At 43.5% G+C, this 21,387-nt stretch overlaps 1 protein-coding gene across 6 annotated transcripts; it reads left to right on the top strand.

Annotated features, from left to right (window-relative positions):
* The first annotated feature begins 43 nt into the window (after positions 1-43).
* On the top strand, positions 44-15,884 carry RRP8 (ribosomal RNA processing 8). 6 transcript variants are annotated; one of them, XR_009249729.1, is made up of 10 exons: positions 44-260; positions 1,406-1,772; positions 2,001-2,454; positions 2,544-2,673; positions 2,851-2,957; positions 3,042-3,138; positions 3,364-3,575; positions 7,814-7,960; positions 8,668-8,749; positions 9,406-15,884. XR_009249729.1 is itself a non-coding variant. In XM_058688078.1 (7 exons), the coding sequence occupies exons 1-7, from the start codon at positions 162-164 to the stop codon at positions 3,481-3,483; spliced, it is 1,374 nt and encodes a 457-aa protein (XP_058544061.1). In that variant the 5' UTR covers positions 44-161; the 3' UTR covers positions 3,484-3,935. The 6 variants fall into 6 exon arrangements, 1 of the variants encoding a protein (XP_058544061.1); XR_009249730.1 differs by lacking the exon at positions 8,668-8,749; XR_009249727.1 differs by having other exon boundaries at positions 8,668-15,884.
* The last annotated feature ends 5,503 nt before the right edge of the window (positions 15,885-21,387 follow it).

The raw sequence follows: 21,387 nt of genomic DNA, 5'->3' as shown, positions 1-21,387 counted from the left end.
ACTCGATGGTTTTCGGCGCCGCGCCGGCCTCTCTAGCCACCCAGACTTGCACTCTTTGGTTTCCGGCTCAGTTCCGGCGACTACGCGCGGTCGGTTTGCAGGAGACCAGCGCTGCACGTGGAGAGCTGCTTGGCTCTCGCGACTTCGCCCACCCGACCCGCATGTTCGAAGAGCCGGAGTGGGCCGAGGAGGCCCCAGTAGCCACAGGCCTCGAACCTGTAGCGGCACGGCCTCGGCCTGCCGCAGCCTCGCAAATCAAGGTGAGTGACCCTGCAGGGGCACCGGGAGCTGTTTCAGGAGGAGAAGCTTACCCTGGTGGATCCGAGCGCTGGGACACTCCGTTGGGGGGAGGGGGGGGGGACGTTGCGCCTGGGCCAACTGAAGATTCGACTGAGTGAAGTTACTGAAGTTACTGAAGTGAAGAGGGTTTCTTGGACAGGAAAAGCACGAGCAAAGGCCCTGAGGCAAGAAAGCATGTCCTGTTGTTAGGGTCACACACACAATGATCCGTGTGGATGGAGCATAGAGAGTAAGAGGGTATGCCTTTGAAGTTGGAGAGGAGAGTAGAAGTTCTGCGCGTTTTAAGGATAGAGACCAATGAAATGGATTTAGTAGGGGAGTGATTTCTTAAGATTTGCATTTTGAGAAAGTCATTGGTTGCAGTGTGGAGATTGGACTGCAAAGAGCAAGAGTAAATGACAATAAAGGATTATTGGCACTACCATTCTAAAGAAGTGGTGCAGAGTGGGTACTGAAAACCTCCAGGCTAAGTGCCTGGCCTAGGACTTCCCAGCAGGACTTCAGTCCAGGCCTCTCAGACAATAGACCTCCTTTAAGCCTTTGCACATGTGAAGGCTGTTGTACTAACTCAGGCTCTTCCTACCTTTCACTCAACCTCCAACATGGAATTGGACTGCTTTATTCCCTCCTGTTCATCCCCTCATCCCACTGCTTTAATCCATGCCACTGGTCTCCGTCCATCGGCAGCTTGTGCCTTCAGGTTTGTTCTTTACACTACATCTACAGCTAGACTCATCTTAAATACATACGTGTGACCCTGTTACTCATTTTCAAAAACCTCCCTAGCTTTTATAGAAAGATAACCAGCTGGAGGCAAAAGCCTGACATTGAAGGTTGGAACTGTTGCTTGTGGCCTTACCACATTCCTGGGGGAGCTCCATTTTCTCATCTGCAATTTGAAGAAAGTGAGGTGGATGCTTTCTCTGCTCTCCAGCCTCCCAAAGATTGAGATGGTGACTTGAAAGTTGTTCACGGTCTGGCAGGCTTAATGACAAGCTAGTGAAGTTGACTAGGAATAATCTACATGCCTCTCCACCTCTCCCTTCTTATTTTCCATTGCCCTCTATTCACCTCACCCCTGCTTTCATCCCTTGTTTTCCCCCAGGGCTCCAAGCACCGTCAGCTCTTGGCCACGTTACGGGCCCTGGAGGCAGCAGCTCTTCCCCAGCAATCTCCTAGCCTGCCTGGCAGTGATTCTGAGGAGGAGGTAGTGGAAAGGAAGAAGAAACACTCAAAAAAGGCCTCATTTTCCAATGTTTCTATTGGAGTAGAGAAGAAGAGGAAGAAGAAATGTCAGAAACAGGGCCCACCTGGCAGTGACTCTGAAGAAGAGGAAGTAGAAAGGAAGAAAAAGTGCCTCAAAGGGGTTTTTAATGCCAGTGACTCTGCTGAAGAAGAGAAAAGGAAGAGGAAACACCAGAAACAGGTCCGCTCAAACCCTGCCCAGCACCTGGACAATGATGACCAAACAGGTACTAATGGATATGTACATGTGTGGGGGACAGGGAGGGGGATCAGTGTATCCTAATAGATGACAGAGGTTACCTGCCACCATTAGGTTTGGGATTAGGCAATAAGAAGTACTTTCGTGCAGGCAACAGTCCCTTTCTCAAGGATAGGGGTATGGCCAGGATGATTGCCAAACCTCTGAATTCAGGGGATCTTACCTCAAATATGCTTTCCCATCTCCCTCCCTGTAGGTCCCAAAGCTTGGAAGAGTAGAGATACAAATGACCTATCCCAGCCAAGCGCTGGGACCACTTCTGCCAACCCCTCCCACATCTTGAGTCGCAAGCAGTGGCGGAACCGGCAAAAGAATAAACGTAGGCATAAGAATAAGTTTCGGCCACCTCAGCCACCAGACCAGGCTCCAGCCACAGTCTCCACAGAGGAGACAGAGATGCCTCCTGACCCCAGTCCACACAGCCCTGAGGATCGGGCGGGGGCTCTGCGAGCCCGCATGGCACAACGGCTGGATGGTGCTCGATTTCGTTACCTCAACGAACAGCTATACTCAGGGCCTAGCAGTGCTGCACAACGTCTCTTCCAGGAAGACCCTGAGGCCTTTCTCCTCTACCATCGCGGCTTCCAGAGCCAAGTCAAGAAGTGGCCACTGCAGCCAGTGGACCGCATTGCCAGAGATCTTCGCCAGCGGTGAATGGGGGTTGGGCACCGTGAGAAGCGATGTGGGTCAGTCATGGCTCAGACTAGACCAGTAAGTGATCCCTCCCCTCCACTCCCAGGCCTGCGTCCCTGGTGGTAGCTGACTTCGGCTGCGGGGACTGCCGCCTGGCTTCAAGTATCCGGAACCCTGTACACTGCTTTGACTTGGCCTCTCTGGACCCCAGGGTCACTGTGTGTGACATGGCCCAGGTAAACCCCTCTTCCTCTCTGTATCTGAACTGTGTCTAGACCCAGCCTCTGTGTGCTAATCTCTAATGCTCCCTCTCTCCGCCCTGCCTGCCCATTCTGGTGTCTGGCACTAGCACTCAGTGTTAGATTTCTGAGTCCCATATTGTGTGCTTTTTATAGTACTCCTACTCTCCACAGGTGCCTCTGGAGGATGAGTCTGTGGATGTGGCTGTGTTCTGCCTTTCACTGATGGGAACCAACATCAGGGACTTCCTAGAGGAGGCAAATAGAGTGCTGAAGCCAGGGTAGGAGCTCTCAGGACACGGATGCATATATATGTGCACATGCCTGTGTCCGTGCATTTACATAGAACTTTTTACCCTTCTCAGGGGTCTTCTGAAAGTGGCTGAAGTCAGTAGCCGTTTTGAAGATGTTCGGACTTTTCTGGGGGCTGTGACCAAACTGGGCTTCAAAGTCATCTCCAAGGTGAGGGCCCCAAGAAGTCTCCCTATTTTTGTCTCATGTGGTCCTTTTTTAGAGTAATAGTGTTCGGGAAGGAGGCCATAGGCACAGACACAGACATTTGCTTCTTGAAGGCATGATACATGGGAGAGCCCTGGAAGCTTTCTAAGTGAGGGCGGGACATGGACAGAAGTATTTTGAAGAACTGGGGTGAGGATTTGGAGCTTACTAGGTCTTTTCTGCCCCTAGGATCTTACCAACAGCCACTTCTTCCTGTTTGACTTTGAAAAGACTGGGCCTCCTCGGGTCGGTCCCAAGGCTCAACTCACAGGCCTGAAACTTCAGCCATGTCTCTACAAGCGCAGGTGACCTCTGGGGCCCCCTTGAAAGGGAGGCAAGTCTCGAACTCCAGGCTCAGAACTCTGAAGACTGTATCCAGCCAGGCTCTGACCCAAGAACGGGTACATCCCTTCCTCCATCCAAAGAACGAAGTGTGATGAAACCCCCTGGTTTGGCCCTGCTCTGTTGAAGGCTTCTTGGTTCCAAGATCATAAAGTCATTTGGGCTAGCTAAAGAATAAGGAGTTTATTGTGAAAATACAAGAGTGCTTGGCAATTAGGGATCCTCTAAATGTCATGGGAACTAGGTGGTTTGGAATGCAAGGCATCTCTGGGTTTGTCTCCTCTTTCCATCTCTCAGGAGCTACATGGACTTTCTGCCCTGGCATCTCTACTCCCTTCTGATTTTCCATCTGCTGAGGAAATCTAAAGCCAGGGCTGAGTACATAGGAGGTGCTTAATAAACTGTAGCTATGGCTGTGATATGTTGTAAGCCTTACTATTTTCTAAAAATCTTCCCCTAGGTAGGGTTGGAGGTTGAAAAGTAAAGAATGAATTTGTTGATTGAGGAAGACTCTGCGAGAGCTCAAGATAGGGCTTTCAACAGGTTTTACTTCCCAGGGTATTTAGGGATTGCTGGTAAGATTCTGAGCTGTGCTTGGAGGAGGATGGTGAGGAACGTGGGTCTCTTCGTAAATAACAACTGGTTGGTGCCATGGTCGGGTGGGGGTTTGGGCTGTCCATTGGCAGAAGGGTCTGTCTGTTGTTTCTGCCTTGCAGTAGGCCCAGATAAGCATGTCTTGGGATGGCTATGGGCAAGGAAGGCTGGCGCTGGAAAAAGATGAACTGGGATGGTAGACCCTTGGCCTCTCCCAGAGGGTATTTGCTGTGGATCCAGGTATAAAGATATAGCCTCTTTATCTGTTTCAAAGAGCAAAAACGGAGAGTGCCCAATGGGACACAGCTTCTAGTGCTCTGAGCCAGTCAGTACCTCCATTGAGGAGATGGAGACTCTGAGGAAGGCTGTCGGCCAGAGGACATGTTTGAAGGCTAGGCTGTGAACCATTCGACACATACCGCACAATGTCTTCCCATGTGCTCCTCTCTCTGCCAAATACTTGTCTGACTGGCAGAGTCTTATTCATCCTTCCAAATAGCCTCGCTGTTCCCTATTCCACCCTTTCCAAAGCAGAATTAATTTCTTCATATGCGCTCTCTAAACTGCATTGTGGTGGCTTTGTGCATTAGGCTGTAGTCTTCTCAAGTCATACTTATTTTTGTATTCCCAGAGCTTGTTGCTGAGGTGGTGATAAGGCATGACAGGATCCATTTGAGTGGGACTGATGAGAGTAGTGTGTTGCAAGAACCCAGGTTCAGAGCACAGTATGTAGGCACTGAGGACTAGGGACAATGGAAGAAATAGGCAGATAGGAGAACTTGAGCAGGTAGAACAGGGGAAATGTTGAAGGTTGGTGAGAGAGAGGAATCTGCACTGAGTCTCTGGTTTCTCGCTTGAGCAAATAGTTGAGCTGGTGCTGCCATTCAAATTGTTGGGTTTCAGGTACTTGTTAGGTGTTCATTTGGAAGAGGGATGTAAAAGTGCCGGGAGAGAGCTGGCTAGCATTTGGGAATCAGCAGTTTAGAGGTGGTAATTCAAGTCAAAGGAATAGGTAAGATATCCAGAGTAAGGTAGTGAGAAGAGAAGATGGCTCAGAATAAAACTGAGGAATATTTAATGGATGGCAAAGGCAAATGGACGAGTGCAGGTTGACAAGATGAGAAGGTTAGGCCAGAAATGGAGGAGTAAAACCAGAAGAGTGGATGCTTTCAATACGAAAGGAAGGGACAGAGAGGTTGTCAGCTGTCAAATGCTGTTGCAAGAACTGTTAAAATCGGAGGCCTGGGTGGCTCAGTCAGTTAAGTGTCTGACTCTTGGTTTAGGCTTAGGTCATAATCTCACAGTTTGTGAGATTGAGACCCACTTCAGGCTCTGTGCTGACAGTGAAGGGCCCGCTTAGGACTCTCTCTCCCTCTCCTGCCTTCCCCTGCTCGTATCCATTGTGTCTCTCTCAAACATTAAAAAAAAATTTAGAGTGAAGTCAGATTGCAGTGGCGTACAGATTACTGAATAACACTGAGGGCCTGTGTGAGTTCATAATGGGATTATTCATGACTTTATGGTTCCACCAGCCAGCCCAGTGGTGTAGTTATCTCTGCCTACTCAGGAGTCTAGGTGTAGCTGTGGGAAAAATGAGTACTAAGGGATCATCCAGAGTTGGAACCTTGCCATATAGTGGAAATGAAAGGAAAGTGAACATAAGTAAATGTTAAAAAAATACAAAAAACTTAAACATTAAAAATTAAAAAAAAAAAACAAAACACTCTCTCTCAAAAATAAATAAATGTTTAAAAATTTTAAAAAAATAGGTACCTGGTGGCTCAGTTGGTTGAGTCCAACTTTGGCTCAAGTCATGATCTCACGGTTTGTGAGTTTGAGCCCCACGTCAGGCTCTATGCTGACAACTCAGAGCCTGGAGCCTGCTTTGGATTCTGTCTCTCTCTCTCTTTCTCTCTCTCCCTGCTCGCATATCTCTCTCAAAAATAAGTAAACATTAAAAACAATTTTTTTTTTTCAATTTAAAAAACAATTTGAAAGTAAGCAAAGGCATTTCACACTATTCAGAAGTAACATTGCTATGCTGGACTGTGGAATTTTGTAGAAGAGGTAGGAGAGTGAAGACATGAGTGGGTTGTTGCACTGGGAGTCATTAAACAGGCCACCTGGGCAGACGGGAGGCAATGGTCAGAAATCGGAATGCTTGAGTGAGTAATGTCCGAGGCCCAGCAGCTTTAGGCGGTGGCTGAGTCTAAAGCCACGTGGGTCAGTGCCTGAGAGGCATGTGAGGCAGGTTGCCCCTCAGATAATGGACTGAGGGCTCTGGTATTGTGGGGAGGTCTTGTCTGCATGGACTTTGAAGTTCTCCAGGATGATGGTAGAAGTTGGTATGGAACAAGTGCCAACCTCTTGAGGGAGGGGGCAGATCCCAGAGATCTGCAGATGAAATGACAGGGAAGCTAGATGGCATGAATTTCAGAAGTCCAGGGGGTTTGGACTGCCTACTAGAGAGACTTCCATTGTGGGGGTAGTGTGAGGCTGGTGAGTGGAGCTGGCTGACACCCTCATAGTCCTCTCCAGCTTGTCAGGATTCACTGTAGATTACTGGGGAAATGACGATTATAAAAGCGCCATAGGGCAGGAACCTCCTGGGGTAAAGGGGAGGCAGGCCATCAAATCCAAGGAAGGGCGCTTGGGTGGCTCAGTTGGCTATGTGTCTGACTCTTGATTTTAGCTCAGGTCGTGATCTCACGGTTTGTGAGATTGAGCCCCATGTAGGGCTCTGCGCTGACAGCATGGAGCCTTCTTGGGATTCTCTCTCTCCCTCTCTCTCTGTCCCTCTGCATGTGCTTTCTCTATCTCAAAATAAATTAAAAAATCCAAGGAAAGTGTGGGAGTAGCAGTCATCTCACTGTGGGACACACATCACCTCTAATAGCTTACCTGTCTGTATTATTTCCCGAATGTTTATATTCCTAAATCTTGGTTAATTTTCCCTGTTTTCATTATGCTCAGCAGGACAGCTGGGACACCTTTCTCCTTTTTCTGTTTTTCTCCCAGAAAAGAATTTGGATTCTTCCTTTGCCTAGTCCTGTTCCATCCACCCGAGTAAATCTCTCTTTGGGTCTGATTCAGGCCTTGGGCCTCCCATAACTCAGCCCAGCCCCACTAGTGTCTCCATCAGTTGCTCTGATTCTGAAAGCAGGACTCCCCTGAGCCTGAACTGGGGCCTCCCAGCTCCATCATCAGCTTCAGGAGAAGCTCTTATGCAAGCCCAAGTTCCTGGGCTTCAGTGTTTAATGTTGAAAGCCTAGACTGAAAAGAGACAACAGTGTATATTTTCTTAAGAAATAACAGTATGCTAGGTCTTCAAAGAACAAACTAGTTTAAGGAATAATTTGAGAACACATTAAAGGAAAGGCAAGAGTAGTAAGAGATAAGTGGTAGGAGTTGCTGTACCACCCAAGGCAGTGTTAGAATCACCTGGAAGTCTTAGTATAATGCAGATTGCCAAGCCCTCCCCCAATTTCTGATTCAGAAGATCAGGATAGGGTTTGAGAAGTGCTATTCTGATTGCTTTGGTTTTTCACAGTGAAGCAGGAAGTAGGGTTGAGAATAGCAGTGAACAGGTTGGAGTTGTGAGGTGAGGAGAACATGAATATCCTTAAGAGAGTAAGAGGGAATGAACAAATGGGGGAAATAGAGTATGCTTGCTGGTGGTATTAATTGCATGCTTTTGGTTCAGGGTCAGAAAGAGGATGTGTGGGAAGAGACCATGCAGGATTGCTGTGTAGAGAGCTTATTGTGAGACAGCACAGCTGGACTGTCAGGACCCGCCCCCTCACCTCAGCTCTGACTGTGGACTCCACTGGGACCATTCAGGAAGCTTGAGGTATTTATTCTTTGGGCCTGCTGAGGAATGATGAACTTGGAGTCTGACTCCTGCCCCAGGAATGTAGAGGGCAAGCAGAGCTCACTGACTGCTTCAGTGGTGGGGCCAGGGGAGTGCTGCAGCTTTTGCAGGCCTGTGTTCCCAGAAGTTGCCGTAGCAAACGATGCATGTGCATCCTGTGCACCTTGCAAGAGAGAGGGAAGCATGGGGTGGTCTTGGGCCCTGTCCAGTAGGACCATTTGAGGAGGCAAGGAGACCTCAGCGCAAAGAAGGTAGGTGTATGCCATGTGGGCTGAGGGAGTTGCTGGAGACCACCCACTAATGCTCCGCCCCCTAATATGTGACCCCTCCAGGGTCAAGGGGATAGCTGGGATATCCCCTTTAAGTATCCGGATACCCAGATACCTGGGTGGCTGGGTGGCTCAGTCGGTTAAACGGCTGACTGCGGCTCAGGTCATGATCTCAGTATTCGTGAGCTTGAGCCTTGCATCAGGCTCTGTGCTGACAGCTTGGAGCCTGGAGCCTGCTTCGGATTCTGTGTCTCCCTTTCTCTGACCCTCCCCTGCTTGTCTCTGTGTGTTTCTCCCTCAAAAATAAACATTTAAAAATTTGAATAAATAAGTAAATATCTGCCAAGCCCCTCAGGCACAGAATCGCCTAGTCCAGCAGGAACTTTATCCCCTTTCTCAACCCTTCCTTCTCTGCAGCTATTAGGTAGAGAGGAGGTGAGAAGAGCCGAGAGCACACAGATTAGTCTCCTCCTCCCCAACTCAGCCTCCTTGAGACATAGTAAGTGGGGCAGAGCTGGGAGGGGAAGACGGTTAAAGCTCCAGTGGGTGCACATTATTTATTGTTACCTAGGGTTAGATATACTAATTGCTTGAGATGAAGAGGAGGTGAGAAGAGCAGAGAACACACAGATTATTCCTATTATTTCTCTTCTCCCCAGCTCAGGCTCATTGAGACATAGTAGATGGGGAAGAGCTGGGAGGGGAAGGTGGCTAAAGCTCCAAGTGGGTGCACATTATTTACAGTTACCTAGGGTTAGATATTCTAATTGCTTGAGATCGCATAAGACCGTTAACTAAGAATAAGCTGAAAAGTCACGGGCTTGCTGCAGCTTACCTCCACAGCAGGGAAAGAGTGTCCCCAAATGAAAATGCTTTGGAGGGGTGGTGAGAGACAAGAATAAGCTTGGGTTTGGATGGCAGTCTGTGTCTTGTGCTTGTTCAGCATGCCTTTGAGAGGTTTCTTGCTACTGCAGTTTTTGGTGTGCTCCAGCTCTTGTTCCTGTAACACAGTCCTACGGAACACGGTTCCAAAGGAAACAACATGATCTTGGCAGAGACACAGCTTAGCTCCAAACACTCAGCCATTTACATAAATGCACAGAGCCCTTTACAGCTTTTCACAGAGACCCACAATAGTGTTTTTTTTATCCCCAGGTGGCCCTCCTTCCCAGATGACTTCTCAGACTGGCCACCTGTTTCTAGGATATTCAACTACTGTAGCAATTGCCTTATTGGTCTAATTCCATCACTCCTGCCCCCAAAGCAATTTGTTTCCCACACAGCCAAGTGATGTTTTTAAAATGTAAATCAGATATGTCATTTCTCTGCTTAAAATCCTTCAATGGGTTCTCAGTGCTCTGAGAACAAAAGACAGACTCGCTCCCAGGCCCTGTGTGATCTTGCTCAGGCCTTGCTCTCCAACTGCATCTTAACCCACTCCTTCCTCACAAGACTCCAGCCACGCAAGCTTTCTTTTCATTCCTCTAGCATTCCAAGCCATTCCTGCTGGGTCTTTACACATGCTGCTCTATCTTTTTACAGTACTTTTTGTGATGAGCTCATTTTCATCTTCCAGATCTTCACACCAAATCCCCGTTTCTTCTTTGGAAGAAACTGGCTAGATGCTCACCAAAATGTCCTTTTTATGGACACATAGCTAACTATGTTTCCCAGCTCCTTGCATCAAGGCGGGGCTATTGTCTTCGCCAATGGAAAGTAAGTAGGAGTAATGCTTTACTACCAGACCAAGGCAATTAAAGAGTGGATGAGCCTTCTCCACATTCTCCCATCCCCTCTTCTGCCTTCCTGGGTGAGCTTGAAGCATATGTTTTAAAGACTGTGGAGTCAATTGCTTGGAGGAAATCTGCTTGACCAAGAACATCCATCCACATTGGACTTTTCAACAAAAATAAACCTCTATTGCATTAAGTTACTGAGCTTTGGGAAGGTTACAGAAGTTAGTATTATATACTCTGGCTAATATATCTTTTCTGGGCATCCTGTCCACCTTGCTCTTGACCACAAAACCTTTTTTTTGTTTCCCTCAGGGTGCTTCAAACATGTAATTATCTTACCAGATGCCAGTCAACACTCCTACCTATCCTATAACTTTGAATCTTAATTGAGAAAAAAACGTCCACGTGAGGAAGTTGAGATACTCATTTTATCAGTTGCATTTTGATTGTGACCAGAAAAAAAAATCCCACTGAAGAATGTCCTAAACAAATTAGATTTTTTTCTTCTACTATACTTAGAAACCTGAAGGTAGATGGCTGCTGTCAGTGGTTTAGGAATTCAAGGATGTTAAGTTTTAGGTCTTTGTTGCTCTTGGTGTCTTGATTCTAATGGTTACAAGATGATGTGTTCTTGATTAGTCGGGGACACCCTACTTACTGTTACACTTCTTGCGAGTCTTGTTGATTGCCACAGCCCCTACCTTTTTGGCTTTACTTCAAGGGTCCTTCTATGTTATTAATACTCTGGTATAAATATGTTTCATTATTCCCTACAACATAATTGAGGCCAATTTAAAATATTAACATTTTCTTTTCTATCTTTATTTTTTTGAATTTTATATTAAGTAGGCTTCATACCCAGTGTGGAGCTTGAACTCAAGACCCTGAGATTAAGAGTCACATGCTCTACCAACTGAGCCGTCAGGTGCCCCTAAAATATTAACATTTTTAAATATATTTGTCTCCCATACCCCTTCCCACACCTCAGTGATCTATTAGCAACTTACCCAGTTTGAAGCTGTTCTTCCTCCAGCCCAGTGGGGTGGGGAAGCATGGTCTTTATTTCATTCGTTACCTCCTCTGTCACTTAGGATTGGGATGGGGAGGACACACTAGAGGAGAAAAAGGTAAACACCATCAGTGTGCTCTACTAAGACAGGCACTTCTTTAAATGTTGGCTCTCATGTGGGGTATTGGGGTTCTTTGGAGCCCCCCAGTAGGGACTTGTGCACTGGCTGGCTTTGCTGCTTATTATACATAGCCCACACTCCCCCTCAGCTCTTCAGCTTCTGCCCCTGTCCATGAATCCATAGCCTCCTAATGCTAACATCCCTATCCCTGGCACAGGGGGAGGGGACCTGGGACAGTTTCCAACAAACACTTCAAGATTGGTTCCCTTTCAGGGAGCCCACCAGAAACTCATGCATATTTTTCCCACCAACACTGGCAGTGCAGCGCAGTTGGCAGCTGACCCCTCTCCCCTTGCTTGCCTCAGCCAGCCTGACTGACTTCTCCATGTGAGAAGCACCAATTTCTGTATGCATATGGCTCCAAACCCTCATAAGTGATTCAGGTTGTATTAACTCCCAAGAGGCCTCTGCCCCAGGCCCCACCTCAGTGGCCATATACAGATGGCTCTATTTCCTGAGTGTGGCAAGCCTCTAGCTCGAGAATGTAATCTGAATGAATGTAAAGCTTATCCCCCTCATGGAGACACAGAACTACTATAAATGGTTCTATTAGAGCCCTCCTCACTTGATTTAGGATGCCTTTCAGGGGGGAAAAGTTCTCTATTCCTAAAAAAATTCCCATCAATGCATCTTTCATTTCTCACTTCATATACAGTAGAAGGTTTGATGGTCTCTGGATCAGCTTTATTTTCTTAGAATAAATCCTATGTGGATGTATCCAGTATCTTTATTTAGAATGTGTCAGTGCCTATTACCTATGGTCTTCAGTCTTGGTGTATTATCCAAAGGTCTTAGACAACTGAAAAACTCATTTAACATCTTCTTTCTTATGTACATATTCTTAGACAACGTGAACTTCGGGGCGCCTGGGTGGCTCAGTCGGTTGAGCGTCCAACTTCGGCTCAGGTCATGATCTCACGGTCCTGAGTTCGATTCCCGCGTCGGGCTCTGTGCTGACAGTGCAGAGCCTGGAGCCTGTTTCGGATTCTGTGTCTCCCTCTCTCTCTCTTACCCTCCCCCACTCATGCTCTGTCTCTCTGTCTCAAAAATAAATTAAAAAAACGTTAAAAAAATTAAAAAAAAAAAAGAAAACGTGAACTGCTTTATTTATATAGAGTATTACTGACAATGTATTCTTACTTTCCCTCCCTCCCTCAGCTCTGTTTTTAGTATCCATTCACGTATCAATCGGAGCCCTGTCGGGAAAATGCAAAGCATTTCAAGTAAAGGGCATTTATTGAGAATTGATTCCAAGTGTTGGAAGGATGAAAGAATAGGTCGAAGTTGCTGATGTAATTCAAAAATTAACTGGAGAATTCCGAGAGCATCCCAAGTCCTGGGAAAACAAACAGGAAGAAGTGGTGTAATCACCAGAAATTAGGAGCTCAGAGAAAGACCCCCTTTTGACTGATACTCACATCTTTGTGGGGGAAGCTCCTTCTACATACCTAGTGCTTGGACCTCTGAGGAAGGGAGTGACTGCCTGTCTGCTTCTACAATCTGACAAATGCGGCAAAGCTGCTGCTGAGTGCAGAAGCAGCTAATAGCTGGAGCCAGCTGCCTGCAGCTGAAGTAATGAGACAGCAGCTGGAAAACAGGGACAAAGGGCCTTCCTCCCCTCTCACTTTCAGGTTCCCTTTAGGACATCCCATTGACAGGAACTAATGGAACCAGCTGGCAGTAGATTCTGGGGAATAGAGTTTGCAGACTCCCAGCTGCAGCAACACAAAGAGTGTGTGGAAGGGGGTGGAGAGTGGGGGTGGAGGGAGATCTGTAGAGGCCAGGAGCCCTAAGAAAATAGGTAAATAAGGGATACACTCCAGTAGCTGCTCTTATGCATACTTTGTTGCTTCTGTCAGCAGTGGGTCACTGTGGAGTGCTCAGGGTATACATCCACCAGAGTAAATGTATCCATTCACTTGGTTGCTTCAAATTCTTTGCTACCTGGAGAAATTAAAATCCCTGGAGCTGGGGTTCTGAGTAAAAACTATGTTCCACCAATTAGATGCGCTCATCTGAGGTTTGGGAGCCAAGGGGCATCTTCCTGCTGCTTGGCTGTTGCTGCTGGAGAGCAGGTTTGTCTAGATGTTGGGCGTTCTGCAGCAGCGTTCCCCTTGAGGCCAAGGACAAAGTAAGGATTCCCACTGTAATGGCTCAAGTTCAACATGGGACGGAGGTTCAACAGGCAAAATACAACTTACTCTGTGACACTATAACAAAGTGTGGTTAAGAAAAAAATGTACTGGGAGGATATCAGTTAAGTAATTCACAGAACTCGTGAGAAGTCCGGGGAGTGAGGCTTAGAAAACAAACACGGACCAACTGCAAAACCTAAGGTCACACTTCAGAGAGTCTGGTTAGGATGGCACTGCTGGCACCATGGCTGCTGGACTTTTTTTGTGTTTTTTTGTTGCCACATAGGTTGATGCTGAGAATTGAGTTAATCCTCCTAAATTTGTGGCCCTGTTTTGGATTAGCCCATGAAAGCCCTCTCTCCTGTTCTGTTATTTGTTTCCTTTATTATTTGCTCTTTTTTCCTCACTCCCACAATATGTTTGTTGTGTGTCCCTAGATACGTATGTTAGCAACATGCATGGTTTTGGTGTATATATGTTGTGGCAGGGACTTGGCAGCTGTTCCTCACACCCATTTTCTTCTTCCTGGGAAATTAGCTGGACTCTGTTTTCCAGCTCCCCTTATACTTTCATGTGGCTACGTGATTGAATTTGGCCAGTTGGATGGTAGTGGAACTACGGTATGCTACTTGCATACTTGGGTCCTTATATTTTGCTACACATTAGTCCCCATGTCAATCCACTTTGGCCAACTTGATGCATTTGCCCATATGACCTTGAAAGGTACATGTCAAACATGATGGAGCCAAAAGATGGAGGGAGCATAGATCCCTGAACAACACTTGGAGGAGAGCCACCTGTTTGGGACTTCACCTGAGTGAGAAGTCATTTTCTTTATAGATGAACCATTACACACTTGAGGGTTCGTTGTTACAGCAACTATTGATCTTTTTTAAAATTATTCTTAGTTGAACACATTGGAAAAGTAAGCAAAACACATACCCATATGGAAAAGTAAATGAAACCAAAATGTTTGACCCATGGTTTTATCATAGGCCAGCCCCATTGCAACCACCATCCAAATTGAGAAAGCCTCCGCCCCCAAAAACCTTTTATGCTACCTCCCAAACATCAACCACTTGTTTCTCTCAACCATACAGAGTTACCACCATCCTGACTCTCGTGACAATTTCCTTGCATTCCTTTGTGGTCTTACTGGTTAAGCATTGTGATATTGTGATTTATAATAAAGAATACATATTTGGTCCTCCCATTTCTAGCACAGAGCTTCTAAAACCCTTGGGGTTTCCTAAGTGATGAGAGCTGGAACCGGTCTTTTGTTAGGTTAATGAGATGACTTTTGGAATGCCCCCAAATCACCTGGGATTGAGGGGTTGCCCTGTGCATCTTTTCCACCTGGACGTTCAGCTGTATTCTTTACTATGTCCTTTTATAATAAGCTGGCAAATGTAAACAAACTTTTTCCAAGTTCTGTGACAACTTGGACTTGGGACTAGCATTTGAAGTGCGGGAGGAGAGCAGTCATGTAGGACTGAGCGCTGAGTCTGTGGAATCTAATGCTGTCTCAGGGCAGTTAGTGTTAGAATTAAGATGAGTTGTAGAACATCCTGCTGGTGTCTCAGAGAATTGTTTATTGGTGTGGGGGCTTTCTCCCATGGTGGAATTGGGTGCTCAGACCCTTTTTAAAGCGTGTACACCTAAATAGTATGTATTTTCATGTGTCTGGCTTTTTCACTCAACATTAAGTTTATGGGACTCATCCATGTTGTCGCGTACAAATGAATTTCATTCACTGTTATTACTATAGAAGTATCCTGTTCTGTAAGTAAATTACGATTGTAAACCATGATTGATTAATTCAATTGTTTAGGTAAATTTGAGTTGTATATCAATCAGAATGGGCTGTGCCATGCTGCAGGAAATTAAAATCCAGAATGTTAATGTCTTAACTCCACAGAAGATAATTTCTTACTATTGCTAGAGGCAGGGACTGTTCATAGTCACTCAGGAACCCTAGCTAATGCAATGCATGCTTCCAAAATCACTAGGAAAGAAAAGGGAACAAGGGAAATCACTCCCTGGCACCCAAAGTTTCAGCCCTTTTTGCCCCTATGTAATTGGCCAAAACAAGTCTCCTTGTAGAGTTCTCCATGTAGAACTCTGTAGTTGGTGAGAAAGTGTACTCCTATTGTGTGCTCAGGGGGAAGACAAACAAGGTTGGTGAACTGCCTAACATCCAGCTTGTGGTCCCTGCAAATAATGCTGTGAACAACCCAGAAGGTCTCTTACTATGTTCAGGGGAAGTGATGTTGGTGGAAGTCCTTATCTCATTCTTAAACTTGAAAGAAAAGCTTTCAGTATTTCATCATTGGGTATGATATTTGCATTGAGGTTCTGATTAGTGGTTATCAGGTTAATGATATGCTTTTCTGTTTGCTATTATTTTTATCATGAATTGGACTTCGAATTTTGTCAAATACTGCTGAATTGAGATGATCATATATGTATATTTAATTTTGTTCAGTGTAGCAAGTAATAGATTCATTTTCATGTGTGAAATCAACTTTGAATTTTTAGAATAAAATCACCTTAGTTGATTATTATTCTCTTTATACATTGCTAAAATCATTTTGGTAATATTTTGTCTAGGACTTTTGCAGCAATGCTCAGGAGTGAACATAAATGATATTTTCCTATAAATCTTTTCTCACCACAGTGCTTTTAAGTGCTGTGCATGTTGCTATATGTACCTTTAACTCACTCTTCCTCCTCTTCAGATGCTCTAATGGCTTCCCATCTCACTCATAACATAGTCCAGAATTCTTACTGTTTCCTAAGAGGCCCTGTGTTTTCTGGATTCCAGTTATCTAACATTCACTCCCTTTACTCATGCCTTTTCAGAAATACCGTCTATCTTGCTATTTCTTGAATATTCTCAGCATGCCTCCCTGCCTCCGGGTCATTGTGCATCTATGCGGAATGTTATTTCCATGATATCTACCTGGCTCACTTAGGCACTTCATTCAAATCTCTGTTGAAAAGTCAGTTTTTATAGTCCCCCTATCTACTGCCATACCACACTTAGTTTTTCTTCAAGGAACTTATCATCACCTTTTAAATTGCATATTTATTTGTTTATATGATTAGTGCTTATTTCTTCACACTAGAATGTAAGTTCCAAGACAGCAAGGACTTGATCTGTTTTATTCAGTACTGCACCCCTAGGATCTAGGCTTATTTGCCTCTGATGTCTGTTTAGTGTTCCAGAGTGTCTGTTTAGAACATTTAACATATCCATTTCCCTAGTTAAGGACATTTAGATTATGCAAATCCTTGTGACCACAAAAAAAATTGAGTAAAGAATTTTCTTATAAATGTTCTCTTAAATATATATGTGTGAGTCCTGCTTCCAGAGTTCAACTTAATTTGTCAGGCTGGTTATTCCACTATAAAATATAACAAAATTAACAACTATAAAATCTGAACAAAATATAAACCAAAGAACAACTATTTGAAGACACTGAAAAGTGAAGAAAAGCAGGCAAAAACTAGAGGAGAATTTACCCTTAAAATACTTCAACTGCAATGGATAAAAATTATGATTTTGTGGTCTTTGCCTGAAAGTCTTTCCCAGCCCCACAGCATCCACCAGTTCCAAAGGCAAAAAACCACAGCCATACTGGCTCAAAATAGACAGAGGACAGAGTTCAGGGCTGGTAAAGCAGCTGGAAATTTAAGAGCAGAAATCCTGGAAGTGAGAGAGTGCCATGAGGGGTGAAACCAAAATATGAACATAAATTCTGCCCAAACCTTTGCATGACTGCTAAAATACACATGCATATAGAGGAGACTTAGGGGGACCTAACACATAAAACTGGCAGAGTCCAGAGAAGAGTCTACCCCTGAATGACAGAAGTGCACTGTGTGAGATGTGCAAATTTACTTTTTGACTGAGTGCATTCCTCAATTTATGTCCAGCTTGGATGGCAACTGAAGTGTCAGAGGACAGGGTTTGGTAGTGGAGAGCGGCTGGAAATTTAAAAGGGAAACCCCAGAAGTAAAAGGACTGTAGAGGAGGTGAGCCCCAAAATCTGAGCCAAATTCCACCTAGATCCTTGGCCAGTGACTAAACTGTAAATGTGCAGGTGAGATGCTCTAGACCAGGCTTACAAAAAAAAAAAAAAAAAAAGAAGCATGCTGCTGCTATAAGCTGAAAAATAAGCAGAGACATATACTGTTACACAACACAGGAAATAAAAAATTTGCAATTTAGGCCTGCTCTCCCCCCAGAATGCCTTCTATAACAATACCAATAACAAATTTTTAGAATATAACAGAATGAAAACTTACTACAACATATTATCCACAATAACCAGCTTTTAACCAAAATTACCAGACATACAAATAAACAGAAAATTATAACCCTGTTATAAAAACATGAAATTATAAACAGTAATTTATACTCAGGGTAAAAGACACTCAGTAGAAATTAACTCCAGGGGACACAGATATTGGATTTAGCTGTCAAATACTTCAGAGTAGCTGTTATTAGTGCATTCAAGCAATGAAAGGAAAATATGTATAAGAAACTAAAGTATGGCCTCAATGGATATACAGATAAGGAACCTTCCCAGAGACAGAAACCAAATGGAAATTCTAGAATTGAAAAGTATAAATAATTAAAAGTGAAAAGAAAAGGACAATACAAATTACTCAATTTGAGTAACCGGGAAAATAGACTGAGAGAAATGGACAGGGCCTCAGGAACCTGTGGGACTGTAAAAAAAGGTCTAATATTGTGTCATCAAAATCCCAGAAGGAGCCGAGAAAGCACTTAATGAAAAACAGCTGAAAACTTCTCAAACTTTGGTCAGAGACAAGAAATAGAGTGAACCTTGAACAGGATAAATGTGAAAAAAAAATTAAACTTCTGAAAACTAAAAAAAAAATAATAAAAATATTGAAAGTGGCAAAAGAAAAGTGATAGCTTACCTAAGGGGGGAAAACGATTTGATTGACAATAGGTTTCTTGTCCACCATGGAAGCCATAGGGAGTGGTACAGTATTTTTTAGGGTTTGAAAGAAAAGAACTGTTAACTCTGAATAGTATACCCAGTGAAAATATTCTTCAGGAATAAAGGGGAAGTTTGGACATTCTCAGATGAAGGAAAACTAAGAGAATTTGTCACCAGCAACCTACCCTAAAAGAATGGCTAAAAGGAGTTATTCAAGTGGAAAGGAAATGATAAATCTTGGAACATAAAGAAAGATGAACGAGCATGTGAACAAAATATGTGCAAATTGAACTAGCTTTCACAATTCAGTTCTCTGAATTGTGTTTAATGGTTGAAGGAAAAGTTATAATGCTGTCTGATGTTCTAAATATATGTAGGGGAAATATTTAAGATAATTATAAATGGGGAAGGATAAAGAGAGGTGAGGTTTCTATACTTCTCTTGAACTGGTAAAATGACACCAGTAGACCATGTTGAGTAATGCGTTTATAATGCAATACATATAGCAACAACTGAGAAGCTATACAAATATATAAACTCAAAATCACTGTAGATAAAATAGAATTCTAACCTGTAGAAGGGATAAAAAAGAAAACAGGCAAAAATTGGGGGAAGCAATCAGAAAAGAAAAAAATGGCAACTTCCTAACATAGCAATAATTACATTTTATGTTAATGAACTGAACATACCAATTAACAGATGAGCAGATGACTACTTTGTCTATGAGAAACTCAATTTAAAGGGCGCCTGGGTGGGTCAGTCTGTTCAGCGTCCTACTTCGGCTCAGGTCATGATCTTGCAGTTTCTGGGTTCGAGTCCCGTGTCGGGCTCTGTGCTGACAGCTCAGAGCCTGGAGCCTGCTTCGGATTCTGTGTCTCCCTCTCTCCCTGCCCCTCACCCACTCACACTCTGTCTCTCTCTGCCTCTCAATAGTAAATGAATGTTAAAAAAAATTTTTTAATGTTGCAGTATAGGCAAATTGAAAGTAAGAGGGTGAAAATGATTTATCATGCAAAAATTAATTAAACCAGGAGTGGCTATGTTAATATCAGATAGAGTAGACCTAAGAGGAGAATTTGGCAAAGACAGGGAAGGACATTATGTAATGATAAATGAATCTGTAGCAAGAAGACATAACAATGGTAAATGTGTATATACCAAACAACATTGTACAAAATATGTGACATAAAACTGATATAGCAGAAAAAAGAAATTAGGCCAAACCACAATGCAGTTGGAGACTTCAACACCCCTTTCAACAACTGGGAAAACAAGACAGAAAATCTTACAAGTATACAGAAGGACTTAACTGTGAACCAATAGGATCTAACTGACATTTATAGAATATTCCACCCAAGAAAATACACATTTTCAAGTGTTCATGGAACATACATAGGTTCTATCTTGGGCCATAAAGTAAATTTTGAAAAATTTAGAAGAATTGAAATCAGAGTGCCTGGGTGGCCCAGTCGGTTAAACCTTGGATTTGGGCTCATGTCATGATCTCACAGTTTGTGGATTTGAGCCCCGCTTCCAGCTCTGTGTTGACAGCACAGAGCCTGGAGCCTACTTTGAATTTTGTGTCTCCCTCTCTCTCTGCCTCTGCCCCACCCCCCACAAATAAATAAAAACATTTTTAAAAATTAAAAAAAAGAAGAATTGAAATAATATATGAGTGTTATCTGGCCACAACAAAATCAAACTAGAAATCAGTAACAGGAAAATCTCCAAATATTCAGAAACTAAACAGTGTACTTACAAATAATCCATTGGTCAAAGAGAAGTCACAAGGGAAATAAAAAATTACATTGAATGTAATGAAAATGGAAATACAATAAATTGTCCAAATTTGTGGGACATAGCTAAAGCAATGCTGACAGGGAAATTTTTAGCACTAAAAGCATACATTATTAGAAAAGAGATAATCAAGGTTCCCACCTTGATAATCCAGGGGTGGAAAAGAGTAAAATGAGCCCAAAGCAAACATAAGAAATAATATAGGTAGGAGCAGAAATCCACGAAATTGAAAACAGAACAGTGGAACTGGGGCACCGGAGTGGCTCAGTAGGTTGAGCATCCAACTTCAGCTCAGGTCATGATCTCGCAGTCTGTGAGTTTGAGCCCCGCATTGGGCTCTGCGCTGACAGCTTGGAGCCTGGAGCCTGCTTCAGATTCTGTGTCTCCCTCTCTGTCTAACCCTCCCCTGCTCATACTCTGTCTCTCTCTCTCTCAAAAATAAAGAAAAACATTAAAAAATAAAAAAAAAAAATAGTGGAACAAACCAATGAAACAAAGGCCTGTTTCTTTGAAAAGATCAGTAAAATTACAAACCTTTAAAAAGACTAACAGAAAGAAACACAAATTACCAATATCAGGAGTGAAACAACAAATATTACTATAGACCTTGCAGACATAACTATATAAAGATAGAGTAATACTGTAAACAACTGTATAGACATACATTTGGCAGTGTAGTTAAAATGGGACAATTCCTCAAAAAAAAAGTATTACAACTCATGCAATATGAACTAATTTAACCCTATGAACTGTTAAGGAAATTAAACTTACTATTTTAAAACTCCCAAGAAAAAGGATTTCAGGGCAAGATTGTCTCACTGGGGAATTCTATCAAGTGTTTAAAGAAGAAATAACACTAATTCTACACAATCTTTTTCAAAAAATTGAAAGGAACACTTCCCAATTCAGTTTATGAAGCTAGTATTACTCTGATATCAAAACCAGGAAGAGATGGTATAAACAAAGAAAACTACAGACCAATATCCCTGATGAATATAATCACAAAAATCTTTAGCAAAATAATAGCAAATAGAAAGAGTAATATATAAAAAAGAATTAGATGCCATGGCCAAATGGAGTTTATTCCAGTAATACAAAGGCTAGTTCAATAGTAGAAAATCAATGTAATTCACCATATTTAAAGGCTAAAGAGAAAAACAAAACAAAACACAGGACTACATCAGTTGATACAGAAAAGGCATTTGACAAAATTCATACCCATTCATGTTAAAAACTAAGAAAATTAGGAATAAAGAGGAATTTCCTCAACTTCAGAAAGAATCTCTCTCTTTTTTTTTAATGT

Source organism: Neofelis nebulosa, chromosome 10, assembly GCF_028018385.1.
Source record: "Neofelis nebulosa isolate mNeoNeb1 chromosome 10, mNeoNeb1.pri, whole genome shotgun sequence".
In the NCBI taxonomy this organism is placed as follows: domain Eukaryota; kingdom Metazoa; phylum Chordata; class Mammalia; order Carnivora; family Felidae; genus Neofelis; species Neofelis nebulosa.
This window is presented reverse-complemented; position numbering and strand designations above follow the sequence as displayed.

Excerpts from the sequence above, each read along its gene's own strand:
- RRP8 (XM_058688078.1), top strand. The coding sequence starts at position 162 with ATGTTCGAAGAGCCGGAGTGGGCCGAGGAGGCCCCAGTAGCCACAGGC. Across the intron at positions 2,674-2,850 it reads CTGTGTGTGACATGGCCCAG|GTGCCTCTGGAGGATGAGTC; the intron begins GTAAACCCCTCT and ends TACTCTCCACAG. Across the intron at positions 3,139-3,363 it reads GCTTCAAAGTCATCTCCAAG|GATCTTACCAACAGCCACTT; the intron begins GTGAGGGCCCCA and ends TTCTGCCCCTAG.